The sequence below is a fragment of the Nannospalax galili genome, unplaced genomic scaffold (genome assembly GCF_000622305.1).
Source record: "Nannospalax galili isolate Female #2095 unplaced genomic scaffold, S.galili_v1.0 scaffold44, whole genome shotgun sequence".
Lineage (NCBI taxonomy): Eukaryota > Metazoa > Chordata > Mammalia > Rodentia > Spalacidae > Nannospalax > Nannospalax galili.
Window position 1 is genome coordinate 1,355,679 of NW_008355789.1, and position 24,386 is coordinate 1,380,064.

Sequence of the window (24,386 nt, forward strand, 5' to 3'; positions counted from 1 at the left end):
GGGCAAAGGGGAGACCCGACAAAAAAAAAAAAAAAAAAAAAAAAAAAAAAACAGCAAAGGAAAACAGACTACTTATTTTCCTCCTCACTGAGGTGCTAGACACATGAAAACAGTCCCCTTTGTTGTTGGATACAGTACCTTATATATAGTCCCAGCTGGCTTGGAACTCACTATGTAAACTAGGCTGGCCTCTAACTCACAAAGATCTGCCTGCCTCTGGTTCCTGAGAGCTGGAATTGAAGGGTTGCACCACCAAAGTACTCCACTGAGTTCTATTGGTGTACAGTGAAAATTACAGTCTTTTAGAAGAAGTTCCTGAAAGGCTTCTGAAAGTAAAGTTCCACTTTCACAGCAATCTAAAGCGGTATCTCCAACCTGAAGCTTGAAACTCATACTAAGAACAAGTTAGAGTACAGCAGGGAAGCTCAGGCAGAAAGCAGCAAAGATTCAGACAGCAAACTCAGTAATACACAACATCATCTCCTTATTCCTCTGAAGAAAAAAAAAGTCAAGGCCACTCAGTTTCTTTTCTGTTGCTGTGCTAAAATATCTGGACAAAAGCAACTTAAGGGGAAAAATAGTCTACATTACAGCTCATCACACTGGGAAAATCACAGCAGCAGGAGCTTGAGGGAGCTGGTCACATCACATCCACAGTCAGAAGAAAGCAGTGAATGCATGCATGCCAGTGCTTGGCTCCATTCTCCACCCTACACAGTCCAGGATCCCCTGCCCAGGGAATGGTGCCACCCACAGTGGGCAGTCTTCCCACCTCAGTTAATGTAATCAAATAATCCCCCACAGACCTGTCACAGACCAACCTAATCTCGACAATCCTTCATTGAGATTCCTTCCTCATGTGATTTTAGATTGTGTCGAGTTGACAAAACTAACAATCACAGTCACCTAAGATACAGAAAAGACAGGAAAAATGTTCTCCCTCCTCAGATTTAATATTTACAGCACTAATTTCAGTTTACTTTTCCTCCTTTACATTCTAATAAAATTAAGTCCTTTCCTACAATACCACATAAACAAAAAGTCCTAATTTTAAAGAATTACTCCCAAGCTTCAGACTCTCATTATCTGAAGTTTTTACTGCACACACTAGGGAATACACTAACCATGTGTGAGTATGGGGAGAACATACAGGGTCAGCTGGCTAGTTGTACCCTACATCCTGAACTGATATAACTTTGGATCAGTATCACATCCCAAGGACTAGACTTAGACCCTTCTCTATGGGGTGAGGTCCTTGCTGGGACACATGAATAAGATCAGACACTGAGGAAGTGACAGAGAGAAGACACGTGCAGCACGACAGCAAGATTCCTTTTCATTCATCCAATATGGTACCTCTCTCTGGTCATTGTCTAAGCGCAGGTGTTCTGTGTGCTGCTTCTGCCGATCCTTCCGCCTCCACTGGGCAGGGGCGTTCCTTTTTGTCCACCTGACAATATCAAAATAGGCAGCTGAGAATATCCACTAAAATTTAAGGTCAACTGACAAGAGAAAACTTGGATGTCTAGGCTGCTAATGGTGAGGACAAAAGGCCACTGGAGATGGTTAAGAGTCAAGTGGTGACTAGATGGATGTGGTGGCCCATGCTTTTAATTCCAGTACTCAGGAGGCAGAGACAGGTGGATCTCTATGAAAAGGAGATCAGTCTAGTCTACACGGTAAGTTCCAGGCCAGCTGGTGCTTCAGCTCAAGGAAAAACAGGGCTACTGAAAAAAAGAAGACTCCCCCCAAGGAATTAGACATTATAATATCTACAAATATTTCACGTGCAGATCCAAAACTCTGAGAATTTTTTTCTGGCCTGGAACTCAATACGTAGATCAGAACAGACTGGCCTCCTCACAGAGATCCACCTGCCTCTGCCTCTGCCTCTGCCTCCCAAGAGCTGGAATTAAAAACGTACCATCACACCCGGCTTAAGCACAGTTTTTAAAATATTTCATTTATACATATTTTTTATGTGTATGAGTATACTGCCTGCATGTGTGTAAGTGCACCCATGTTGTGTAATGTCCATGGAGATCAGAAGAGGACCTGGAGTTACAGTTATTAGCTGCCATGTGGAAGCTAGGAATCTGCAAGAGCAGCCAGTGCTCTTAACCACTGAGCCATCTCTCCAGCACCCTTAAACACATTTTTAAAAATATATTTTATTTATTACTTTTATTTTATATGTGTAAGTGTATTGCCTAAATGTATGTAAGTGCACCAATGTCGTGTGCAAAACCTGCACAGGTCAGAAGAGGATGTTGGATTCCCTGGAACTGGAGTTACAGATGGTTGTTAGCCACCATGTGGATGCTGGGAATTGAACCTGGGTCCTCTGCAAGAGCAGTCAATGCTCTTAACCCCTGAGCCATCTCTCCAGCCTGCAAACACCATTTTTTAAGGACATAATGCTAGGTAGTTCTTACATGGGACCCAGATATAAGAAAACTTTAACCCATCTGCAGCCTGGCCTTTTCCTAGTCCTGGGCATATGTAGTTATCTCAGTTTGTACAGTGAAGACAAAAGCTGAAAGATACTTTGACATCTGTGCAGTCTGAGTCTTTCTCATACTTGTTTTACAAAATACTGAGGTCTGTGTATACTAGCCCCAGCTTAGACTCTGGATGATGCCGTGTACTGTGCCTTGGTGGCTGGGTTGGGGGAGCTCTAGGATTGACTCACTTGTTGCTGGCTGGACCGGTGCAAAGTACATCAGACTGTAGCTTAGGGAAAAAGCCAGGTTCATATTTCCCTTGTCCAATCTTCATGTCAAGTAAATGTGGGTGAACCGCAGTATGGTCAATTTTTGCCAGACGTAGCTCAATTGCTTTCTCTGGATGAGATTTAAAAAAAGAAAAACAAAAAAGCACAAAGTCAGCCAGGCGTGGTGGCTCACGCCTGTAGTCCCAGCACTAGGTAGGCAGAGGCAGGCAGATCTCTGTGAGTTTGTAGAACCCTGAGACCCTCTTCATTCACCCGCTACCCCCCCAATCCCTCCAGACCCCCACTAATTGCTCTTTTAGCTTCTGTAAAATGCTTGGCTGCTGCTTTAGACATGCCTAGACATGCCCTGGCATGCCCGGACCCCCGCCTGCTATTCCCCACCCCCCTTCCAGGAAACTATAGATTAAGCAAGCCTGGGCATGAAAACTGCCCTATAAGGTAAAAACGGAGACTCCTGGCCCCACAGGTAACAGTCAGCACATTCCACAGCCCCGAGAACAGCACCTACCAATAAGAAACTTCCAGGGCTGCATCTTATACATCCAATTGGTTTAAAATTATGTTGGCGCACGCAGGCTCCTTGAACCAACCAAAATGTATCTTCGGTATCCCCCCCTCTTTGTCTAAAACCTATAAAAGCTCCACTCTCCCTTACTCTGGGCTCTCAGCACGGATTCCTTGAGTTGTGAGGTCTGAGAGCCCGAGCTTAAACCCGAATAAACCATAAACCTTTGCTTTTGCATTTTGGTGTGTTGGGTCCTCGGTGGTCTTTTTGGGGTCCAGTGAATGAGGTACAACAAGTTCAAGGCCAGCCTGGTCTACATAGTGAGTTCCAGTTCTCCCTGTAGCTGGGGCTACAGGGAGATCCTGCTTCAAAAAGACAAACAAACAAACAAACAAAAAAAAAAAACCAAAAAACACAAAGTCAAACTTTTTTTTAAAGTGACTACTCAGTTGGGCATGGTGGCACACACCTTTAGTCCCAGCACTTGGGAGGCAGAGGCAGACGGATCTCTTGTGAGTTCCAGACCAGCTGGGGCTACAGGGAGACCCTGTCTCAACCAGCACTTGGGAGGCAGAGGCAGACGGATCTCTTGTGAGTTCCAGACCAGCTGGGGCTACAGGGAGACCCTGTCTCAAAAAGACAGAAAAAAAAAAAGAGAGAGAAGTAACTACTCTTTCACTTCCAGCCAAGATGGAGTAAAAGGACTGATTTTTACTCTCCTGCCTGAAATAGCAGTAAAACAAACAGGTAAAATATGACTTTAGAATACAGGCCATCAGGCACTGATGGAGCAATGGTCCCTGAGAAACATGAAGCAGAGGAGGTAACTCCTACAAAAGCTTCAGCTAATTGCCCTAAGAATTTCCAGGTGATGACACACAAAGGAGAAATCTAGGAAGAGTCTAGTAGACTCCCAGAGTAAAAGACACCCAAGTGAGGGCTGGGGCTGTAGTTTAGTGATAGCATATTCACAGCCCTGGGTCTCAACCACAAAATAAACACTAAAATAAACACACAAAAAAGATACCTGGGCTGGGTAGTGGAGCACACCTTTAGTCCCAAGTACTTGGGAGGCAGAGGCAGACAGATCTTTGTGAGTTCAAGGCCAGCCTGGTCTACATAGTGAGTTCAGGTCAGCTGGGACTACAGGGAGACCCTGTCTCAAAAAGACCAAAAAAAAAGATACCCAAGAAAAAGATCAGAGAGCCCAAGGGGCAGAGTTAGTAAGAAACGGGACCAGACTGGAGAGCTAGCCCAGGAGATCTGCGGGGTCTCCCCGAGTATTCATCAAATGACTGACCATTCTATGACATACAGCAGTATTCAAGGCGGGACAGAGTTACCTGAAAGGCTTAGACTTTAGAAGTCTAAGTACAGAATTTTAACCCTGGGCTAGGAACCTACTAGATAAACCCTTATCATCCATAGGGTTTTGAACTCTTAGCAAAGACTTGCCTCAGTTGAGGAGCGTAATCTGCTACTAAAAGATTCTCTGGTTCTGCCAATCAAATCTTCAAAGAAAAGGCCAAAAGAATCAAACTATTTCCAAGTAACCCAACAATACCCTAAAACAAACATTAAAAATGGGGATGAGGGGCTGGAAAGATGGCTCAGCCATTAAGAACACTGACTGTTCTTGCAGAAGACCTGGGTTTGAATCCCAGCAGCTAACAACTGTCCGTAACTCCAGTTCCAGGGGACCCGACAGCCTCTTTGGTCCTCCACAGGCATTGCACAACATGGGTGCACTTACCTACATGTAGGCAATACATGCATACATATAAAATAAAAATAATAAATAAAATATTTAAAATAAATAAATAAAAGAATGGGGATGAGGGTGAGGGGCACTGGAGAGAGAACTCAGTGGTTAAGAGTGCATACAGCTCTTCCAGAGGACATGAGTTCAGTTCCTAGCACCTATTATCAAGTGGCTCACAACTTCCTGTAACTCCAGGAAATCCAATGCCTCTGGCCTCCAAGGGCATCTGCTCTCATGTACACATACTCACATTCAGGCACGCACACACATACACATAATTAAAATAAATATAAAATAAATAAAAATAACTATAAATCTTTAAAAAACTATTTAAGGGGCTGGAGATGTGGCTCATTGGTTAAGAGCACTGACTACTCTTGCGGAGGTTCAATTCCCAGCACCCACCTGGTGGCTAACAACTGTCCTAACTCCAGTTCCAGGGGACCCAATGCCGTCTGACCTCCGTGGGCATTGCACAACATGGGTACACTTACGCACATGGAGACAATACACTCATACATATAAAATAAATTTTTTTTAAATTTCCTGGCATTTTCTGCAGTCATATAAAAACATCTCAACCCTCAGGCCGTGTTGTATGTTCTAGGTCAAGTCATCTTCTCTTTAGGCCTACCCAAACTTACTAAAAGTCCAGAATGCACCTGGCCCTGTGGAGACAATGATGAGCCAAAGGAGCAGCTTTATGTGTAACAATATTGGGAGGGTGGGAGTAAGACTTGATTGCCATCATGATCCTTTCTGACTGTAACCATTTAAAGGATCTACAGTAAAAAGCCTTGGTGATCGTTATCATTTCCCAATCACATTGGCTTAAGAAGCGGAGATGAGCCAGGTGTGGTGGCTTGAGCCTTTAATCCCAGTACTTGAGAGGCAGAAGCTGGTGGATCTCTTTAGCTACAGGGAGACACTGTCTCAAAAACATTAAAAAAAAAAAAAAAAAAAAAAAAAGACAAAAAAAAGAAGAAGAAGTGGAGATGAATGAACATGCAGAATGGGTGAGATGACTAAACTACCGCAGACCAGGGTATGAGGCCAGTGGCAAGAAGCTTGATCTAGTATATTTGTAGTGTGTATCTCTGGGGCTCACCTATCAGCGGCAAGTATGTTCCTAAGATTTCTGGGAACAAAGTACCTAGCTTCCTGAAGCAACACTGCCATACCGATCTTCTGAAAGGAGTCTTACAAAGAAGGCTGGTTAACTCTTCACTCCATATTTCAAACCCTATAGTCTATACTTGGTTGTTTTTTATTTTTTTGTTTTTTTTTTTTGGTCTTTTTGAGACAGGGTCTCCCTGTAGCCCCAGCTGTCCTGGAACTCACCATGTGGACTAGGCTGGCCTTGAACTCACAGGGATCCGCCTGCGTCTGTCTCCCAAGTGCTGGGATTAAAGGCGTGTGCCACCACGCCCAGCCTACACTTGTTTTTTATTTCTTATTTATGTATTTTTATTTTATGTATGTGAGTGTTCTACCTGTATGTAAGTGCATCTGTGTCATGCAATGCCCATGGAGGTCAGAAGAGGGCATCAGATTCCCCTGGAACTGGAGCTACAGACAGTTGTTAGCCACCATGTGTGTGCTGGGAACTGAACCCAGGTCCTCTATAACACAGAAGCTAGTGAGGTTTTTGGGGGGTTTGTGGTTTTTTGGGTTTTTTTTTTTTTGGTATTTTTGAGACAGGGTCTCCCTGTAGCTGGCCTGGAACTCACTATGTAGACCAGGCTGGCCTAGAATTCACAAGAGATCTGCCTGCCTCTGCCTCCAGAGTGCTGGGATTAAAGGAGTGCACCACCACATCCACCTAAACCCTGTATTCTAATATGCCCATGAGACTACATATTTTGATAAGAGATAAGAGTAATTCAAATCAGTATGCTGCAGTGTTCCACACATGGATTACAGATAGGCTGAGAACTGACTTCCTCACTTTTTAAAAATAAAAATTTGTGTATATGAATGTATTATCTGAGTGTGTGAGTGCACCCATGTCATGCAATGCCTGCAGAAGTCAGAAAAGGGCATCGGATTCCTCAAACTGGAGTTACAGATATTGTTAACTGCCACATGGGTTCAGGGAAGAGCAGTCAGTGGTCTTTAACTGCTAAGCCATCTCGTCAGTCCCGACTTCCTCACTCTTAGGGAAAATAAGTAGAGCCTCCAGTGATTGAGGCCTCCAGCTTCAGCCTTCAGTTATCTGCATAGCTTCCTTTACTCCAGTGTACCATGCATAAATACTGTCACTTTAAAGTGTAATACAAGATGAAAGGACTGGAAATCCTGATTTCCTAGTCTACATATCAAGTCTTAGATCATGCTGGGCTGTATACTGAGACCCTGTCTCCAAAAAAAGACAGCCATTAATACTAGCACTCTGGAGGCAGAGGCAGGCAGATCTCTGTGAGTCCAAGGTCAGCCTGGTCTACATAGTGAGTTCCAGGCCAACCCCAGCCCCACTACAGGGAGACCCTGTCTCAAAAAGACCAAAAAAAAAAAAGATTTTGACAGGACTTGGGATGTAGCTCTGTTGGTAAAATGATTACCAGACTTGCAAAAAGTCCTGGGTTTGATCGACAGCACTGCATAAAACCAGACATGGTGGCCCATGCCTGTAATCCCAGCACTAGGGAGACAGAAGTTCAAGGTCATCTTCAACTATACAGCCAGTCTGAGGACAACATGGACTACGTAAGACTCTATCTCAGAAAGAAAAGGTCAGGAGGGGACTGGAGTAAGGGTGGATTTAGGAGATGGTTCTCTAAACCTACAGTCACACAGAAATGTCCATTAAGCTACCCAGGTCTTACTCTGTAGCCTTGGCTGACCTGATACATGAGATGTAGTCTAGGCTGGCCTCAACTCACAACCATCCTCCTGCCTCAGCCTCCTGAGTACTGGACTACAGGTGTATGCTTCCATGCCTCACTCTCACGCCTTCTTCCTGATTATGGAACAACACTGTTCAAAGAAGAATTGCAACCACTTCAGTGTTTGCTTTCACAGTCTCCCCAGGACTAACAGGTCACACGAGCTGATGTTGGCCTGGGAGGTAACAGAAACTGATGAGAATTTCTGGAAAAACTTGCTCTCTGAAAAAAGGGCAAATATAGCTGGTATCAACTTTCCCCTCTTTTTGCCTTAATGTGAATACAAAAAGCCTTTTGTGCCAGGTGTGGTGGCGCGTGCCTTTAATCCCTACACTGCAGAGGCAGGGGCAGGTGGCTGTCTGTGAATTCAAGGCCAGCCTGGTCTACACAGTGAGTTCCAGGACAGCTGGGGCTACAGGGAGACGCTGTCTCAAAAAAACAAAAAAAGCCTTTTGTAACCATGAGGCAACAGTGCATGAAGATGAGCTGGGGAAAATGAACATGAGCTCCTTACCACACTGTGGAGTGGCTGAGCAAACACAAACCACTACCGATTCTGCAGTTCCTATTAATCTGAGTAAATGAGCTCTTACTTGTTTAACTCACCTCTGCTTAGGTTTGTTGTTACTGACAGCAGGACCTATTCTTAACTGATACAGTGTTAAAGAAGAAGAATGTCAGGCCAAAAAAAGAAAAAAAAATTAAGAGCATTAACAAAAGGGGCAGGCATGGTTAGGAACAGGAACATGCAATAACAAAGTCCAAGAGGCTAAAATGCCCAGCTCCAAGGACACCTTACCTGCTTCATCCACAGTGGTACACTTCTGGTACATGGATGTCCTCAGAGTAGGTGTCCGAACATTCAACAGTCTGATCTTGTCTACCCGAGAATCAAAGACCCGGAGGACAGGGTCTTTATCATCATCATCATGACACATGATCTTATTGTCAATAAAAGATGCAAACATCTGGGTCTCCAGGAATCTTGAGAGGAAGGGCAGGTAGGGCTCAGGCTGATCTGACAGGAAAGATGCCTGATGGGACCAAGAAGAAACAGTCACTGACAGAGAATACCATAGCCCTGACCAGCAGTGGCAACACACCCAAGGGACATGGTAGGGTAATTCTTCTCTGGAGCTTCCTTGATCTTTATGTAAAGCTAACTGCAAAAACCCTTCTTTAAAAAAAAAATTCTTAGGGCTGGAGAGATGGCTCAGTGGTCAGGAGCACTGACTGCTCTTGCAGAGGACCCGGATTTGAGTCCCAGCACCCACATGGTGGCTATGAACTGTCCTTAACTCCAGTTTCAGGGGAATCTGAAGCCCTCTTCTGACCTCCGCAGCACTACACAACATGGGTGCACTCACATACATGCAGGCAATATACTCATACACATAAAATAAAAATAATAAATATTTTTTAAAAATTCTCATAAGAGTTCAGATTTCCTGAGATTCTGCCCGTAGAATAAACTTACTCTGGTAACCTACTGTGAACTAATCAGCCCTGATGTTCAATTTACATGGGCGGCTTTGACTAGAGAGAGTTCATTCCAGCATCACCACACAAATAGAGGCAGAGAGTGAGTTTGGCTAAGGTAAATCACTAACAGTGATGAGTGATCATCAGCATGCCTGCACTTCTACTTTTCCTTCCTTATTTTAGTAACAGGGACCCTAAAAAAGAAAAGTCTCATTTTTAGTTGGTTCTCGGAGAACTTTCTCATCACACACTCAGCAGGAGTTCACTCACTTTATCAAAGTTCTGCATCTGCTCCCTGTTGGTAAACCAGGACTCCTTATCCTGACTGGGCTGGATGACAAACACTTCATAATCTGCAAACATTTGGGTAAAGCGATTGGCAAAAACTTCCCGGATCTGAATGTTTAGCTGGTAAATCCTGAGCTCCTCTTCATCACACTGAACTTTGAGATCTTTATTGCAGGTGGGGTCTTCACGTACTTCGAGCTAGACACAAAAAAGTAACACCTGAGGCTACAGACATTTATACTTTTATGCCAAAAAAAATACAGTATCTGATTTTTTTCCTATTGGTCTTAGCAGTCAACAGTGAGAAGGTGAGAATAAAAGAAAGAAAAATGGGAAGAAAAACAAAAGAAAGGGATTCTGGAGGTTAGCGATTTAGCTCCGCGGCAGAAACTTACCCAGTAAGCAGGAAGCCTGAGTTCCAGTGGGGGGAGAACTAGTAAGGAAAGTGGGGGACAGGAGGAGGAGGGGACAGATTCTGATGTGGAGGAAAGAGAGTTCTATTTAAGAACAACGCAATTAAGTGAAGATGAGGTCATTATAAGCAGAGAGCAATGGAGCTATGGAACTAAAGATGCTAATTACCTCAAGGGGGAAGGAGGCAGGAGAGAATCTAGGAAGTCACTGTGCAAAGCAGCAAGAAAAACACTGGCTCGCCCTCAGATTTTCTGTCCCTATCATGCTTCTTACCTTTCCCTTAAAGATTTCCCTTTTTAAAAAGAGATACCTTTTTAATCTCCCTACATTATTTCTCAGTTCAACTGGCATATTTAACTCTGTTGTACTTTACAAAATAGAGAATGATTCACCACTAAAAAGAAGTGTCCAACAAAATTTATATTGACCTCACCGTCTACATGGTACTAACAAAAGTAATATGGGGAAGGTGAAGAGATGGGTAAACAAGTACAGAAAGCAAACTAAGTACATCCCTGCAGAGAAAATGGGAGACCTGTTCTAGGCCAGATCTGAACTTGTTGGCTAGGCACTGAATCTTGGGCAAAAATATTTAAAAGTCTCTAAGCCTCAGTATCTTCAGTCATAAAACAGTGATCAATATCTCTATTAGGCTGTAATGAAACTCACAGGGCAATGTGTAAGAAAGATCTGAACACACGGCTTGCCACCACACCTTTTGTCACCCTGCAGTAGTACACAGAATGGCAGCAGGTTCTCAATCTGCCCTAAGAAGCCTTAGATTTAGACTCCATAGCATTGGCTAGCATACCCACTAGTGCTAACTCAGTCTTCCATACAGAGTACTCCTTCCCTGCCCACAAATATGTATTACCCTGACCTGAGTACTTTCTCTCACAAATCCAACTTCCCAGGACAGCACTCTACACAGATCAAATCTGTCACAGACTCATTCCAGCTTCTTACTTTTTCCAAACTCACTCCAGTTCTCTTGACCAAGGCTTGCAGCCGGGCAATGGTTTCATTCTCCTTGAGGAGCTCATAGGAATGCAAAGGGGAGCCAGCTATGTTCCCATTCCTCTTGTCAGAGACAAGCTCAGAGGCCCTGATCCTCTTCAGCTTGGAGGCGCTCTCACTACAATGGAGGTTTCCTTCAGGGGGAATGCCGAACGCCATGAGGATCTCAGAGACTTCCTGGACAAACTCCAATTTGTTGGGAAATTGAGGCAAATCCTCTGGCAACTCTATGAAGTGGTTGTCAACATCCACAAAACAGAGGTTAGCCTGGAAATCAAAACAAGATGAGGAGCGTAAACAACTCCAGAGCAACAAGGAGTTTTAAAAAGGATAAGGAAAAAGAGGGAGAGGAACATATGAAATAGATACACATGAAATGTGATGTAAAGATGGGTCTCAGAAATGAGTTTCCCCTGCCTGTCTAGGTGCACAATCTTAGGAAGGTGATGTGACCCCTCTGCCTCCTTTCCTCAGCTGTAAAATGTCTGGGAAAGTAGCTAAAAGCCATCCATATATTATGATGCTAAGCACACAGGTTTCACACAGTAAATGCTTGTCAAATGTTTAACAAATTAATGAATTCTATAGTCAGTGAGAAAAAGGCAGAAATCTAGGTTCCAGTCCTAACTGCCATAGCTTCTTGTATAACCCTGAATGCAGAGCGTAAAAGCCCCTCTGAGCCTCACTCCTATTTGTGAGGTCTGGTGGCTGGTCATGGCAATCGCCGTGCTTCCTTCTGACTTTAAGACTGCCTCTGAGAGGATGTAGAGTCAGCACTCTAAGGGATGGGTAACATGGATTAACAAAGGAGGATTTGGTACCATCTAGCTACCCTTTTTTTTTTTAAAAATATTTCATTTTTAAAAAAATTTTATGTGTATGAGTATGTTGCCTGCGTGTATGTAAGTGCGCCCAAGTCTTGCAATGCCCATGGAGGCCAGAAGATGATGTTGGATTCCCCTGGGACTGAAGTTACAGAGGTTGTTAGCCACTATGTGGGTGCTGGGGATCAAACCCAGGTCCTCTGCAAGAGCAGCCAGTGCTCTTAATCGCTGAGCCATCTCTCCAGCCCCTAGCTATCCTTATTTTACAGGCAAAACTGACTAAAGAAGGCATTCACGGTGGCTCATGCCTGTAATCCCAGCACTTGGGAATCTAAGGTAGGAGGAATGCTGGGTGTTCGAGGCTAGCATGGGGCTACATAGTGAGTTCCAGGCTATCCTGGACTAACTTTATCTTTAAAAAATATACTAAAATCTTGTTAGGTAACATAGTTAAAAATCTGTACTTAGAAGAACTGGTAAACTGAACACAGCCTGATGCCAGTAGCACCTTTATACTGCTGACTATCCCTCTACTGATCCTCAGAGGTCTTGCATTATTTCTTGTTCAACTTAACTAAGTACTTTACAATCCTTGTCCCTGTTACAATTTTCTTGCAGTATACATTAGAAGAGCTATTTGTTTTTATATGCTTATCTTATTAACCTGTCTTGACAAGACAACCATTGTCTTCACTCCAACACATTATTAAAAGACTAAAGTTTATCTGTCTCATTTATATAAGAAGGGTAATATTATCTTTGCTCTAAAGATTAAAATATTATCCCTGTTATAAAGATAAATCAAAGACATTTTTATACATAACTTCTTCCTTTGTGTGCACACGAACACTCTGGACAGAGGTCAGAGAACAACTTGTGAGAGAGCTGGTTCTCTTCTTCTACCATGTGGGTCCCAAGAATTAAACTCAGGTTGTGAGGCTTGGTAGCAAGCACCTTTTACACTGATCTATCTCACTAGCCCCTTGTCAGCTTCTACACCCCATTTAACTTTTTTAAAAATTATTTATTAAAGCCAGGCATGGTGGCGCACACCTTTAATCCCAGCACTTGGGAGGCAGAGGCAGGTGGATCTCTGTGAGTTCAAGGCCAGCCTGGTCTACATAGTGAGTTCCAGGACAGCTGGGGCTACAGGGAGACCCTGTCTCAAAAAGACCAAAAAAAAAAAAAAAGAAATTATTTATTAGTTTTATGTGTATGAGTGTATTTCCTGCATGTACATAAGTGCCCCCATGTCGTACAATGCTTGCAGAGGTAAGAAGAAGGCATCTGATTCCAGAACTGGAGTTACAGGCGGCTGTTAGGAGCCATGTGGGAACTGGGAATGGAACCTGGGTCCTCTGAAAGAGCAGTCAGTGCTCTTAACCACAGAGCCATCTCTCCATCTCCCTATTTAACTTTTTTTGTTTTGTTTTGTTTGGTTTGGTCTTTTTGAGACAGGGTCTCCCTGTAGCCCCAGCTGTCCTGGAACTCACTAGGTAGACCAGGCTGGCCTTGAACTCACAGATATCTGCTTGCCTCTGCCTCCCGAGTGCTGGGATTAAAGGCTTGCACCACCACGCTCAGCTACCCTATTTAACTTTTTAATCCATCTGAGATTGGTTTCCTTATGGCCCAAGGTAAAAGTCATTTTTAAAAGTCTTCCCTCTATGAACAGTTTTTCTAGTACAATTACTAACTGGTTGTTCCTCTGGCAAAGCACTTTGATACTGTGTATCAAAATGCTGTCCCATTCATCTATGTTTATGCTTGGGTCAAAAGCCTTTTATGCTCTGAAAGAGGAGGCAGGAGGACAGCATAATCAGCCAGTTCATACAGCTATTCCACACACTTGGATCTATTGCAGCTGCATGCTTAACAGGCCCTACATGTATCATTTATGTCGAGTGCATAATTCTATCAACCTATGTAGTTATAAAAAGAAAGCATTCTAAAAGTCACTTTCAATTTTTACTTTCAGACTTCCTCTATTGGTTTATAAAAAAACCAATGAATGTTTACCATCTAAAAATAGACTACTTTTTCTTATTCGTTTAAGATTTTAAAATTATAAATGCTTTTAGGCCAAGCCATCAAAAAAAAAAAAAGACACTGAAAACAGAATTAACTCATCTGTCCAAGGCCCTTTCCATTCAGTTGACAGATATGAGGTGCACACTTCCATCTCTTGCCCCTTGATTCACCTCTCTTTGAAATGAGAAAGAAAAAAAAGCATTTTTTATAATGGAACTAGCAGCAACTAGAGCCACTCAATAATGCTTGGCTGGCTTCTCTTCCACTCACATAAGTCAAATATAGAGTGTCTATAAGGAATTTTATCAACTTCAAACCTTGTGTCCACATATGTGAACAGCCCTGGTCAGAGGTGGTTGAGGAAAGAAAAGTATCTCAGGCACACTCAGAGATGGGCTTGACTAAGATACGGAGGAGCCTCTGGGTAGACCCCACTAGTTATTCTTTGCAAAATTGGGATGAAGGAAGAAAGGGTGAAAAGGGTAAAGTAGAAAAGAAGGCCATTTAATTTCTAGGCCCATAAAATAGCCTCATGCTGCTTTTTCCCAGCACACAGAGGGAGCTGGCAAACAGAAGCAATTCATAAACCTACCACCAACTCCTCAGGGATCCTTTTCCTTAACTGAGGAAAAGGCCAACAGCCCTGCCTGACAGCTTTGCGGAGATGCACAGCCTGGAAGAGGTAATGAACCCCAAGTAATCAGTTTTCCTCTGTTTACTCCTGTCTTGTTGAAAGGGGGCATGAGAAGACTTAAATACTGTCAAGGGTGTATCCACAAGTTCCCCAAATTCCCACCCCCAAAAACTCTCAAACTCTTCCTCCAGAGGGCCACAAAGTTCTTTGCCAACCTGAGCTCCTAACCCCAAATTACAGCCAGCTTCCCTTCTTTGTCATCAAAGGGGACCTCAACACACAGGATCCTGGGGGAAAGACAGAAAAAGAAAACAGGAAAGAAAGAAGGGCCAGGGCAGAAAAGTGTCACCGCCTTCTTCACTCTAATACTTCAGTTTACTTCTCTCATGTGGCTGTGGGTTCAGACAATGAAGCCCCAAAGAGAAGACAAGACAAAGGGTGCCTCACAAAAGCAGCTCAGAGCTCCACTTACTCAAGGCAACTGAGATCATGTGTTGGTATGAAAAAGAACAAAGGGTTTTTTACAGACTTGTGATGCCTAAAGATGGGGCAGCAACTGATGAATTCTGATTTGAAGGTCTAAGAAATATACAAGCTCTGGTCTACAGAGAGTCCCTTTTATAAGCCAAGTTTGTCCTTCGTTACTATCCTGATGTCACCCGGCACAGGCCGACATTTTACCTCAAAACTTCCTTCTAATAGCAGTTTAAAGATACCTTATTGTTTGAAAATGGCAACCAAAATACTAAAATTGAGTCATCTCTGGGTAATAAAAAGTGAGGTAATTCTTATTTGTTACAGATTTTTAAAACTATAAACATGTATTTTTTTTCTGAGAAAATCCAAAATTATGTTTTAAAGATATCATCACTCTTACCTCATTATGTGTAATGTTTTGCTCTTTTAAAAAGCTATTTCTAGCTGAGCATGGTGCCACACACTTTAATTCCAGCATTCAGGAGACAGAGACAGGCAGATCTCTGCGTGAGTTTGTGGCCAGCCTGTGGTCTACATAGGGAGTTTCAGGCCAGCCACGGCTATATAGTGAGTCCCTGTCTCAAAAAAAGAAACAAACAAATAAACCCAGCTCTTTTTCCCCGAGTCTAGGATTCTTCACAGAGACTACACAGACCCAGAGGTTATCTGTTATAAATTAAGATAGAACTTCAGAGGCAAGTTGGGTGAAGGGGACTCTTGAGACCCTAGACCTGCTTATGAAGGACATTCTTCAGTCCCACTGTCCACTCCTTCCTAAGCAGACCACAGGCAGGGGTGGGAAGTTCAGATGCAAAGACTGTTCAAGTGATGGAGAACGCCACAAAGAGGATCTACACTACAGAACATATACACAAATCATAATTGCCCAAACAATCTCAAGAAAGCTGCTGGTTTCTTAGCAATTTCTTCATACACGCACATCCTTGAAGAACACATAGAATGATGTGCAAGGTCCTGGAGAGAACAGAACTTGCCCTAAGTACACTAAAACTGGGGAATACCATGTTTGGAAAAATGTGTATGAAAAAGGTATTCATGGGGCTGAAGAGATGGCTCAGTGGTTAAGAGTACTGGCTGCTCTTGCAGAAGACCCCTTCAGTTTACTTCTCTCATGTGGCTGTGGGTTCAGACAATGAAGCCCCAAAGAGAAGACAAGACAAAGGGTGCCTCACAAAAGCAGCTCAGAGCTCCACTTACTCAAGGCAACTGAGATCATGTGTTGGTATGAAAAAGAACAAAGGGTTTTTTACAGACTTGTGATGCCTAAAGATGGGGCAGCAACTGATGAATTCTGATTTGAAGGTCTAAGAAATATACAAGCTCTGGTCTACAGAGAGTCCCTTTTATAAGCCAAGTTTGTCCTTCGTTACTATCCTGATGTCACCCGGCACAGGCCGACATTTTACCTCAAAACTTCCTTCTAATAGCAGTTTAAAGATACCTTATTGTTTGAAAATGGCAACCAAAATACTAAAATTGAGTCATCTCTGGGTAATAAAAAGTGAGGTAATTCTTATTTGTTACAGATTTTTAAAACTATAAACATGTATTTTTTTTCTGAGAAAATCCAAAATTATGTTTTAAAGATATCATCACTCTTACCTCATTATGTGTAATGTTTTGCTCTTTTAAAAAGCTATTTCTAGCTGAGCATGGTGCCACACACTTTAATTCCAGCATTCAGGAGACAGAGACAGGCAGATCTCTGCGTGAGTTTGTGGCCAGCCTGTGGTCTACATAGGGAGTTTCAGGCCAGCCACGGCTATATAGTGAGTCCCTGTCTCAAAAAAAGAAACAAACAAATAAACCCAGCTCTTTTTCCCCGAGTCTAGGATTCTTCACAGAGACTACACAGACCCAGAGGTTATCTGTTATAAATTAAGATAGAACTTCAGAGGCAAGTTGGGTGAAGGGGACTCTTGAGACCCTAGACCTGCTTATGAAGGACATTCTTCAGTCCCACTGTCCACTCCTTCCTAAGCAGACCACAGGCAGGGGTGGGAAGTTCAGATGCAAAGACTGTTCAAGTGATGGAGAACGCCACAAAGAGGATCTACACTACAGAACATATACACAAATCATAATTGCCCAAACAATCTCAAGAAAGCTGCTGGTTTCTTAGCAATTTCTTCATACACGCACATCCTTGAAGAACACATAGAATGATGTGCAAGGTCCTGGAGAGAACAGAACTTGCCCTAAGTACACTAAAACTGGGGAATACCATGTTTGGAAAAATGTGTATGAAAAAGGTATTCATGGGGCTGAAGAGATGGCTCAGTGGTTAAGAGTACTGGCTGCTCTTGCAGAAGACCCCGGCTCAATTCCCAGCACCCACATGGTAGCTAACAACTGTCTGTAACTCCAATTCCAGGGGATCCAACACCCTCTTCTGACCGCCGCAGGCACTGCATAATATGCGTGCGCTTTTATACATGTGGACATACCTTTAATCCTCCAATACTCCTGAGGCAGAGACAGGCAGATCTCTGTGAGTTCAAGGCCATCCTGGTCTACACAGCCCAGCCTGGTTGGAATTTTAAAAAAAAAAAAAAGGCAGTCATAAAACATGAAAACATAATGCAGATGTCAAGTGACAGAAATGACAAGTACATTTGGAATGATATAAACTCAGCTAAAGGTTCACTGTTTTTTTTTCCTGCAAAGTTATTCATGTTCCTTAAGCACTCCCCACTCCCACCACCCCAAAAACCCTTGGTGACACCATGCTGGACTCCTTCCAGAGTCCTTGTCTCCCAAGTGCAGAAGAGGACCAGAGGCACAATATTCAGGTTCTCACCTCCTGAGGCAGCTCCAGCTTTGACCGGTCATCCAGGCCATTAGAATGCAAGCCCATCAGGTATGGAACAGGAGCATCTAAGAAATGCAGGAGAGAAGCTGGGAGAATGGGTACATAGACATGCTGCCACTGGAAAGGAAACATGAGAGCTGTAATCGTCTCTGCCACGGTCATCAGTCTCTGGTAATCTAGGGCAAAACAGAAAAGAAGCATACTCAACAAACCTTTCTCCAATAGTAACTTCAAACCTTCATACGATTTCCATGATCAAAGGATTAGTATGACTCTGATATCAGAGACTCAGACCCTGGTAGACCACGAGTTGAAATATCTCTCCACCACACACACAGGTCCAGTTGATAATAAAATTTAATAAATAAAAATGCAGTAGAAATAATAGTGGTACTTTTCTCTAGCTACTACCCCAGAATAGGTTAAGTATATTCTCTGAAGTAAGTAGTGGGGAGCTAGAACAAAAGAAGAGTGGTCTGGGTTCTCTGCTCACCATGGACAGCAAAACAGGTTCATTTACCACCAAGACACTTTTGCACTGTAAGAAAGTTGTAATAATTTAGCTGGGCATGATGGCTCATAACCATCATCCCAGCACTGGGGGAAGCTAAGGCAAGAGGTCTGTCATGAGTTTAAAGCTAGCCTGGACTATAATGAGACCTTATCTGAGAGAAAGTAGGTGGGAGTGCCTGTTGCCTTGCTTTTGGCTAATCAAAGAAGAGCATGACCTATAATGAACTTGCTATTCGTGTGATAAATATACTTGATATATTTGGTCTTCATCGCAAGTTCCTGGCACACAGTTCCTAAGACCCCTGGAATTGTTTGTGTGATGGTGAGATGACTGGCGGCAGAGGGGCTGGGTAGTAGCCTCTCTGGAGAGCATCAGGGTAAGCACTGGTCACCAGAAAGGCATGATTAGAGAGGTGTGATGGCTAATTCTGAGTGTCAACTTGACTGGATCTCGGATTAACTGAAATGAGAGAGCTCTTAATTGGATCATCTGAAGCTGGAAGACACACCCTAAATGTGGGTGTTACCTTCTGATGGCAGCCCATATAAAAGGCCAGGGCAGAGGAGAACCTTTTTTTTTTTTTTTTTTTTTTTTTGCTTTTTGCTGCTTGCCTTCTCTCTTGCTGGTGAGTTCGTCTTGCTGCTGTAGACTGAAAACTAGCCGATCTTTTGGAGTTCATCAGAACTTCAGCGCCAGACTGGGACTACTGAGACATCCAGCCTTGTGGACTGAGCGACTACGGAGTCTCAGCCTTTCCAGTGTGGTGTAGCCACTGATGGACTACTCGGACTATCTTTTGAGCTAAGCTGATAAATCCCTATACATAATATTCATTCTAGTGGTTCTGTTTCTTTGGAGAACCCTGACTAACACAAGAGGCCAGGGCTTTCAGCTCAACTTTGACCTCAGGAGTGAGGGGACAGATGCCAGAGACTGAGTTAATAACCAAAGAGCAAAGATTTTACCACTCAGGTTTACATAGTAATGAAGTCAAGAGAGAGAAAGAGAGACAGAGAGACAGAGAGAGAGAAAGAGAGAGACAGACAGACAGAGAGAGAGAGGAGAGAGAGGGAGAAGGGGAGAGAGAAAGAGGGAAGGAGAGGAAGAGGGACAGAGGAGATTCAAAGAGCTTCCAGGGTATGAAAACATAAGGCACTGGAGCGAGGCTCAAAGAAAGTATGGAGGTGGTATGCGCCCCCTTCATACCCTGCACTATGCAGTTCTTCTAAACAGCTGTTCTTGAACTGTATCTTTTATAATAAATGGGCAATAGTAAGTACTTTCCCAAGTTCTATGAACCATTCTGGAAATTTATCAAACATAAAGAGGGAATTGTGAATTGGGGCTGGAGAGATGGCTCAGTGGTTAAGAGCACTGACTGCTCTTGCAGAGGACCCACACCCACATGGTGGCTAACTACCATCCATAACTCCAGTTCCAGGATCCAACGCCTTCTTCTGACCTCCAAGGGCATTGCATGACATGGGTACACTTACATGCACGCAGGCAATACACTCATACACATAAAAATAATAAATAAGGGGCTGGAGAGATGGCTCTGTGGTTAAGAACACTGGCTGTTCTAACAGAAGACCCGGTTCGAATCCCAGCACCCACAAGGCAGCTAACAATTGTCGGTAACTCCAGTTCCAGGGGATCTGACTGCCTCTTCTATCCTCCGAGGGCACTGCACAACATGGGTGCACTTACCTACATGCAGAGAATACATGCATACACATAAAATAAAATACATAAAATAAATATTTAAAAAAATAATTTTTTTTCGGTCTGTTTGAGACAGGGTCTCTTGTAGCCCCAGCTGTCCTAGAACTCACTATGTAGACCAGGCTGGCCTTGAACTCACAGAGATCTCTCTGCCTCCCGAGTGCTGGGATTAAAGGCGTGTGCCACCACGCCCAGCATAATAAATATTTTTAAAGAGAAGGAATTGTGGGAATCTCCCAAACACACAGTCAGAAGTACAGGTAGCCCAGGCTTGCCACTGGCGTCTGAAGAGGGACTGGGTCTCTCCTCTAGGATCTGACCTAACTCCAGGTAATTTATGTCGAATGTGAATTTAACAGTATGGCATTCAGGGGTCTGGAGACATGGCTCAGCAGTTAAGAGCACTTGCTGCTCTTGCAGAGGACCCAGGTTTGAGTCCCAGCATCCATATAGCAGATCCATTTCCAGGGGATCTGATGCCCTCTTCTGGATTTCAAGGGCACTGTACAACACAGGTACACTTACATGCAGGCAAAACACTCATACACATAAAATAAAAATAAATAATTTTTTTTTAAGTACAACATTCAACTGGATGGGGTGGTACATGCCTTTAATCCTAGCACTTGGGACGCAGAGGCAGGCAGATCTCTCTGAGTTCAAGGCCAGCCTGGTCTACACAGTGAGTTCCAGGCCAGCTGGGGCTACAGAGAGGCCCTGTCTCAAAAAACCAAAAAGAAGAAAAAAATAAAATAAAATAAAATAAAATTCAGTATGACATTCAGGAAGTACCTAAAAAATTAGAGGAAAATACTCACACACATTTGCTCTCAAAATGTTAAGGGTTGAAACGTACTAAAATAGTAATTCAAGTAAATAGAAATCAATGATTTAAATTATTTAAAACATTTTGAGTTGTACTACAGGAAATTGCCTTATAGGCTTCTTTGGGGAAACTGATGTACTTGATGGATTAGTGATGTGGCCAATCAGAAAGTAGTACTGAGTTCAGAGATCTTGGTGGCCTGGGCCACTCAGAAGGCCAAGGTGGGGGAATGGCTTGAGCTCAGGAGATGTAGGCCAGCCCACGAAACATGGCAAGTCCTGTCAAAAAAGAAAAAAGTATAATGGTCTGGGGTTGTTGATTATCAGTAGAGGTCCTCTCTACCATCCTGGATTTGATACCCAACACAAGACAAACAAACTTACTTAGGAGGACTACACCAATGGGAAAAAAAATCCAAAATTATAAAAAAAAAAAAAGAATTTTCTAAAATGTAATTATAATTTCAGAAAATATCTAATGAAATAAGAAAAAGTCTTGCACGAATGTGAGGAGCAACTGGGCAATAAAATTTACATCACTACAAGTTCTACCTTCCTCTCTTCAGTGTTACCTAAACATCTAAACACCTAAATTCCTTGGACACCTCTGCTGAAATCCTTTTCCTATTACTCTTTTTATTATTATTATTATTTGGTCTTTTTTAAGACAGGGTCTCCCTGTAGCCCCAGCTGGCCTGGAACTCACTATGTAGACCAGGCTCGCCTTGAACTTACAGAGATTCACCTGCCTCTGCTCCCAAGTGCTGAGAATAAAGGCATGTGCAACCACACCCAGCTTTTATTAATTTTTTTAATATGTATTCGTGTATTGCCTGCATGTAGGTAAGTGCACCCGTGTCATGCAATGCCAGCGAGGACAGAAGATGCCATCGGATCCCCTGGAACTGGAGTTACCAGACTGCCAGATCTTATGCAAGAACAGTCAGTGTTCTTAACTGCTGGGCCATCTCTCTAGCCCCCTATTAGTTATTTTTTTTATGTGCATGAGTGCTTTGTCTATATGTAAGTGCACCACATGCATGCAATGCCTGCAAAGGCCAGAAGATTGTGCGTGGGTGCTGGGAACTGAACCAGGGTCCTCTGCAAGAGCAGTCAGTACTCTTAACCACTGAGTCATCTCTCCAGTCCCACTTCTGTTACTTTTAATTATTACTTTAAAAAAAACTGTAATAATTCTCCAGGTAAGGATCATTCTTATATTTTCAACATTCTTTGAAAACATCTTTGAATAATCTACTCAAAAGTAAAAGTACTAAGAATCTCAAGCATCCAAAGGGTGAGCTAAAAGAATGGTAAAGCATAGAGGAACACCTTCGAACGATATTTAAATCTAGTTCCACTGTACCCAACACTGGTACTTAAACACAGATTCTGATACTTCACAAACCATTTCCAGATTGAAAGAGAGAAAAGAAAGTTAACAGAGGCCTTTTGAATAAAACCAAAGCATCCTTCCCCTAACCAAAGTCAGTAAAAAGCAGGTGTTACTGTGTCACATAGCTGGCAGCTCTGATAGGTTTGCTCAGGGATAACACCATCCCACAATGTGCCAATATACACCATGAGTAAAGCAGTCCCTGAAATGCCACCGCTGTGAGGTTTTCTGCGCCCTGGATACTCTGTTCAGCACATAGCTGCAGTGGCTAGGAACACAGCCATAAATCAAGGCATGCTGGTGTTTAAAGAGGGACTTTTTCTGCTCTGTAAAAGCAGGCTTTGCAACAGCATAGAAACCTAAGACTAGTTTTCCCACTCCTCTTTAGCATGAATCTAATCTAGTATCTGAAGCTCTACTTGTTTCTGGAAGGGCAAATAATTTGGTTCACCTTAGATTAAAATCTCTGAAAAATTTGTGATGCATTTCAAACTGGCATTCTTAGGAACAAGACTTTGAGAATAAGACAAGCCCTATGCCCTCCTTCAATGCTATTTTCTTTCTAGTTATGCATCTTATTTAAACAGGTAAGAAAAATTTTGAGACTTTTGGTCTTCTGGTCTGTATGAATTGTGAGTTTTCTACCCTTTTAAAAGATTTATTTATGGGGCTGGAGAGATGATGGCTCAGTGGTTAAGAGCACTGACTGCTCATGCAGAGAACCCGGTTCGATTCCCAGTACCCATGTGGCGGCTACAAACCATCCTTAACTCCAGTTCCAGGGTTATCCGAAGCCCTCTTCTGACCTCCGTGGCACGACATAGGTGTACTTACATACACGCAGACAATATACTCACACACATAAAATAAAAATTAAAAGATACTTTAAAAAATTTATTTATATTTTATGTGCATGAGTATTTTGCTTACATGTAAGTACACTTATGTGTGCCGTGCTCACTGAAGCCAGAAAAGGGGGTCAGATCCCCTGGAACTGGAGTTACAGATGTTGTTAGCCACCATGTGGGTGCTAGGAACCAAACCTGGGTCCTCTTCAAGAGCATCACAATGCTCTTAGTCACTGAGCCATCTCTCTAGTTCTGCTACCTTTTAAATGCTTTTTTAAAAACAACATCTACCTTGAAGGGCAGCCAAACAATGCCTCAGAGATCTAGCAATCTATGGTACCCACATTAAGATCCTAACTAACCTCCAAGAGCCATAAGCAAAGCTCACTTACGGATGACAAAAATCAGCATGTCCTTTGCCTTGACATTCCAAGCCACTCACAATCAACTACCAACTGAGCTCCAGGCACACAGATCTCACAGATCTCACATTCTAATGAGCAATTACTTCTGACAAAAGAAATGCTGCAAAGTCCACTGGAATTACTACCACTAAAGAGGAATGAACACATTTTTGTAATGTGTGTGTATGTGCAGAGCATGGCATTAAACTTTAGATCCTCTACAGATAAGCCTCCTCCTAAATAAAGAACAGGGCATTTCCAGTGCATTATAAATTTAATTACAAACTATCCTTGCATACTCTTGAGAAAATTCGAAGAACAAGGGTGTTTCTCTCAGCCATATTTGCTCTTAGGAAACAACCTAATCTGTATGTCTTCACACATCCAATGAAAGAAACTGGTGCAAAACAACAAAATAGGTATGCTCCCATTTGCATTGTTCTTCTAGCCCAGAAAGCCTTGAATTCTACATAGTCAAGGATAATCTTGAGCTGATCCTTCAGTCTCCACCTCCCAAATGCTAGATTACAGATGTGTGTGGCCACTGATTTATGCAGTGAGGGGAATCAAACCAAGGGCTTCGTGCATGTTAGGCAAGCACTCTACCAACTGAACTACATCCCCAGGCCCCCATTTGCATTGTTTTTATTTTATTTATTTTTAAATATTTTATTTATTATTTTTATTTTATGTGTATGAGTGTATTGCCTGCATGTATGTGAGTGCACCCATGTCATGCAATGCCATGGAGGTCAGAAGGGGGCTTTGGATTCCCCTGGAACTGGAGT

The 24,386-nt window shown here is 42.9% G+C and overlaps 1 protein-coding gene across 2 annotated transcripts in view; it reads right to left on the reverse strand.

The window, feature by feature from the left end:
• The window catches only part of Dennd5a (DENN domain containing 5A), a 108,883-nt gene that overhangs the window by 27,481 nt on the left and 57,016 nt on the right, over nucleotides 1-24,386 (reverse strand). For both annotated transcript variants that reach the window (XM_008853448.2, XM_029556291.1), the window contains exons 5-10: nucleotides 17,875-18,062; nucleotides 11,037-11,354; nucleotides 9,639-9,854; nucleotides 8,686-8,920; nucleotides 2,693-2,843; nucleotides 1,357-1,450 (exon numbers count right to left, since the gene is read on the reverse strand). In XM_008853448.2, coding sequence (XP_008851670.1) covers nucleotides 1,357-1,450; nucleotides 2,693-2,843; nucleotides 8,686-8,920; nucleotides 9,639-9,854; nucleotides 11,037-11,354; nucleotides 17,875-18,062 — 1,202 coding nt within the window. The remainder of the gene's footprint in view (nucleotides 1-1,356; nucleotides 1,451-2,692; nucleotides 2,844-8,685; nucleotides 8,921-9,638; nucleotides 9,855-11,036; nucleotides 11,355-17,874; nucleotides 18,063-24,386) is intronic.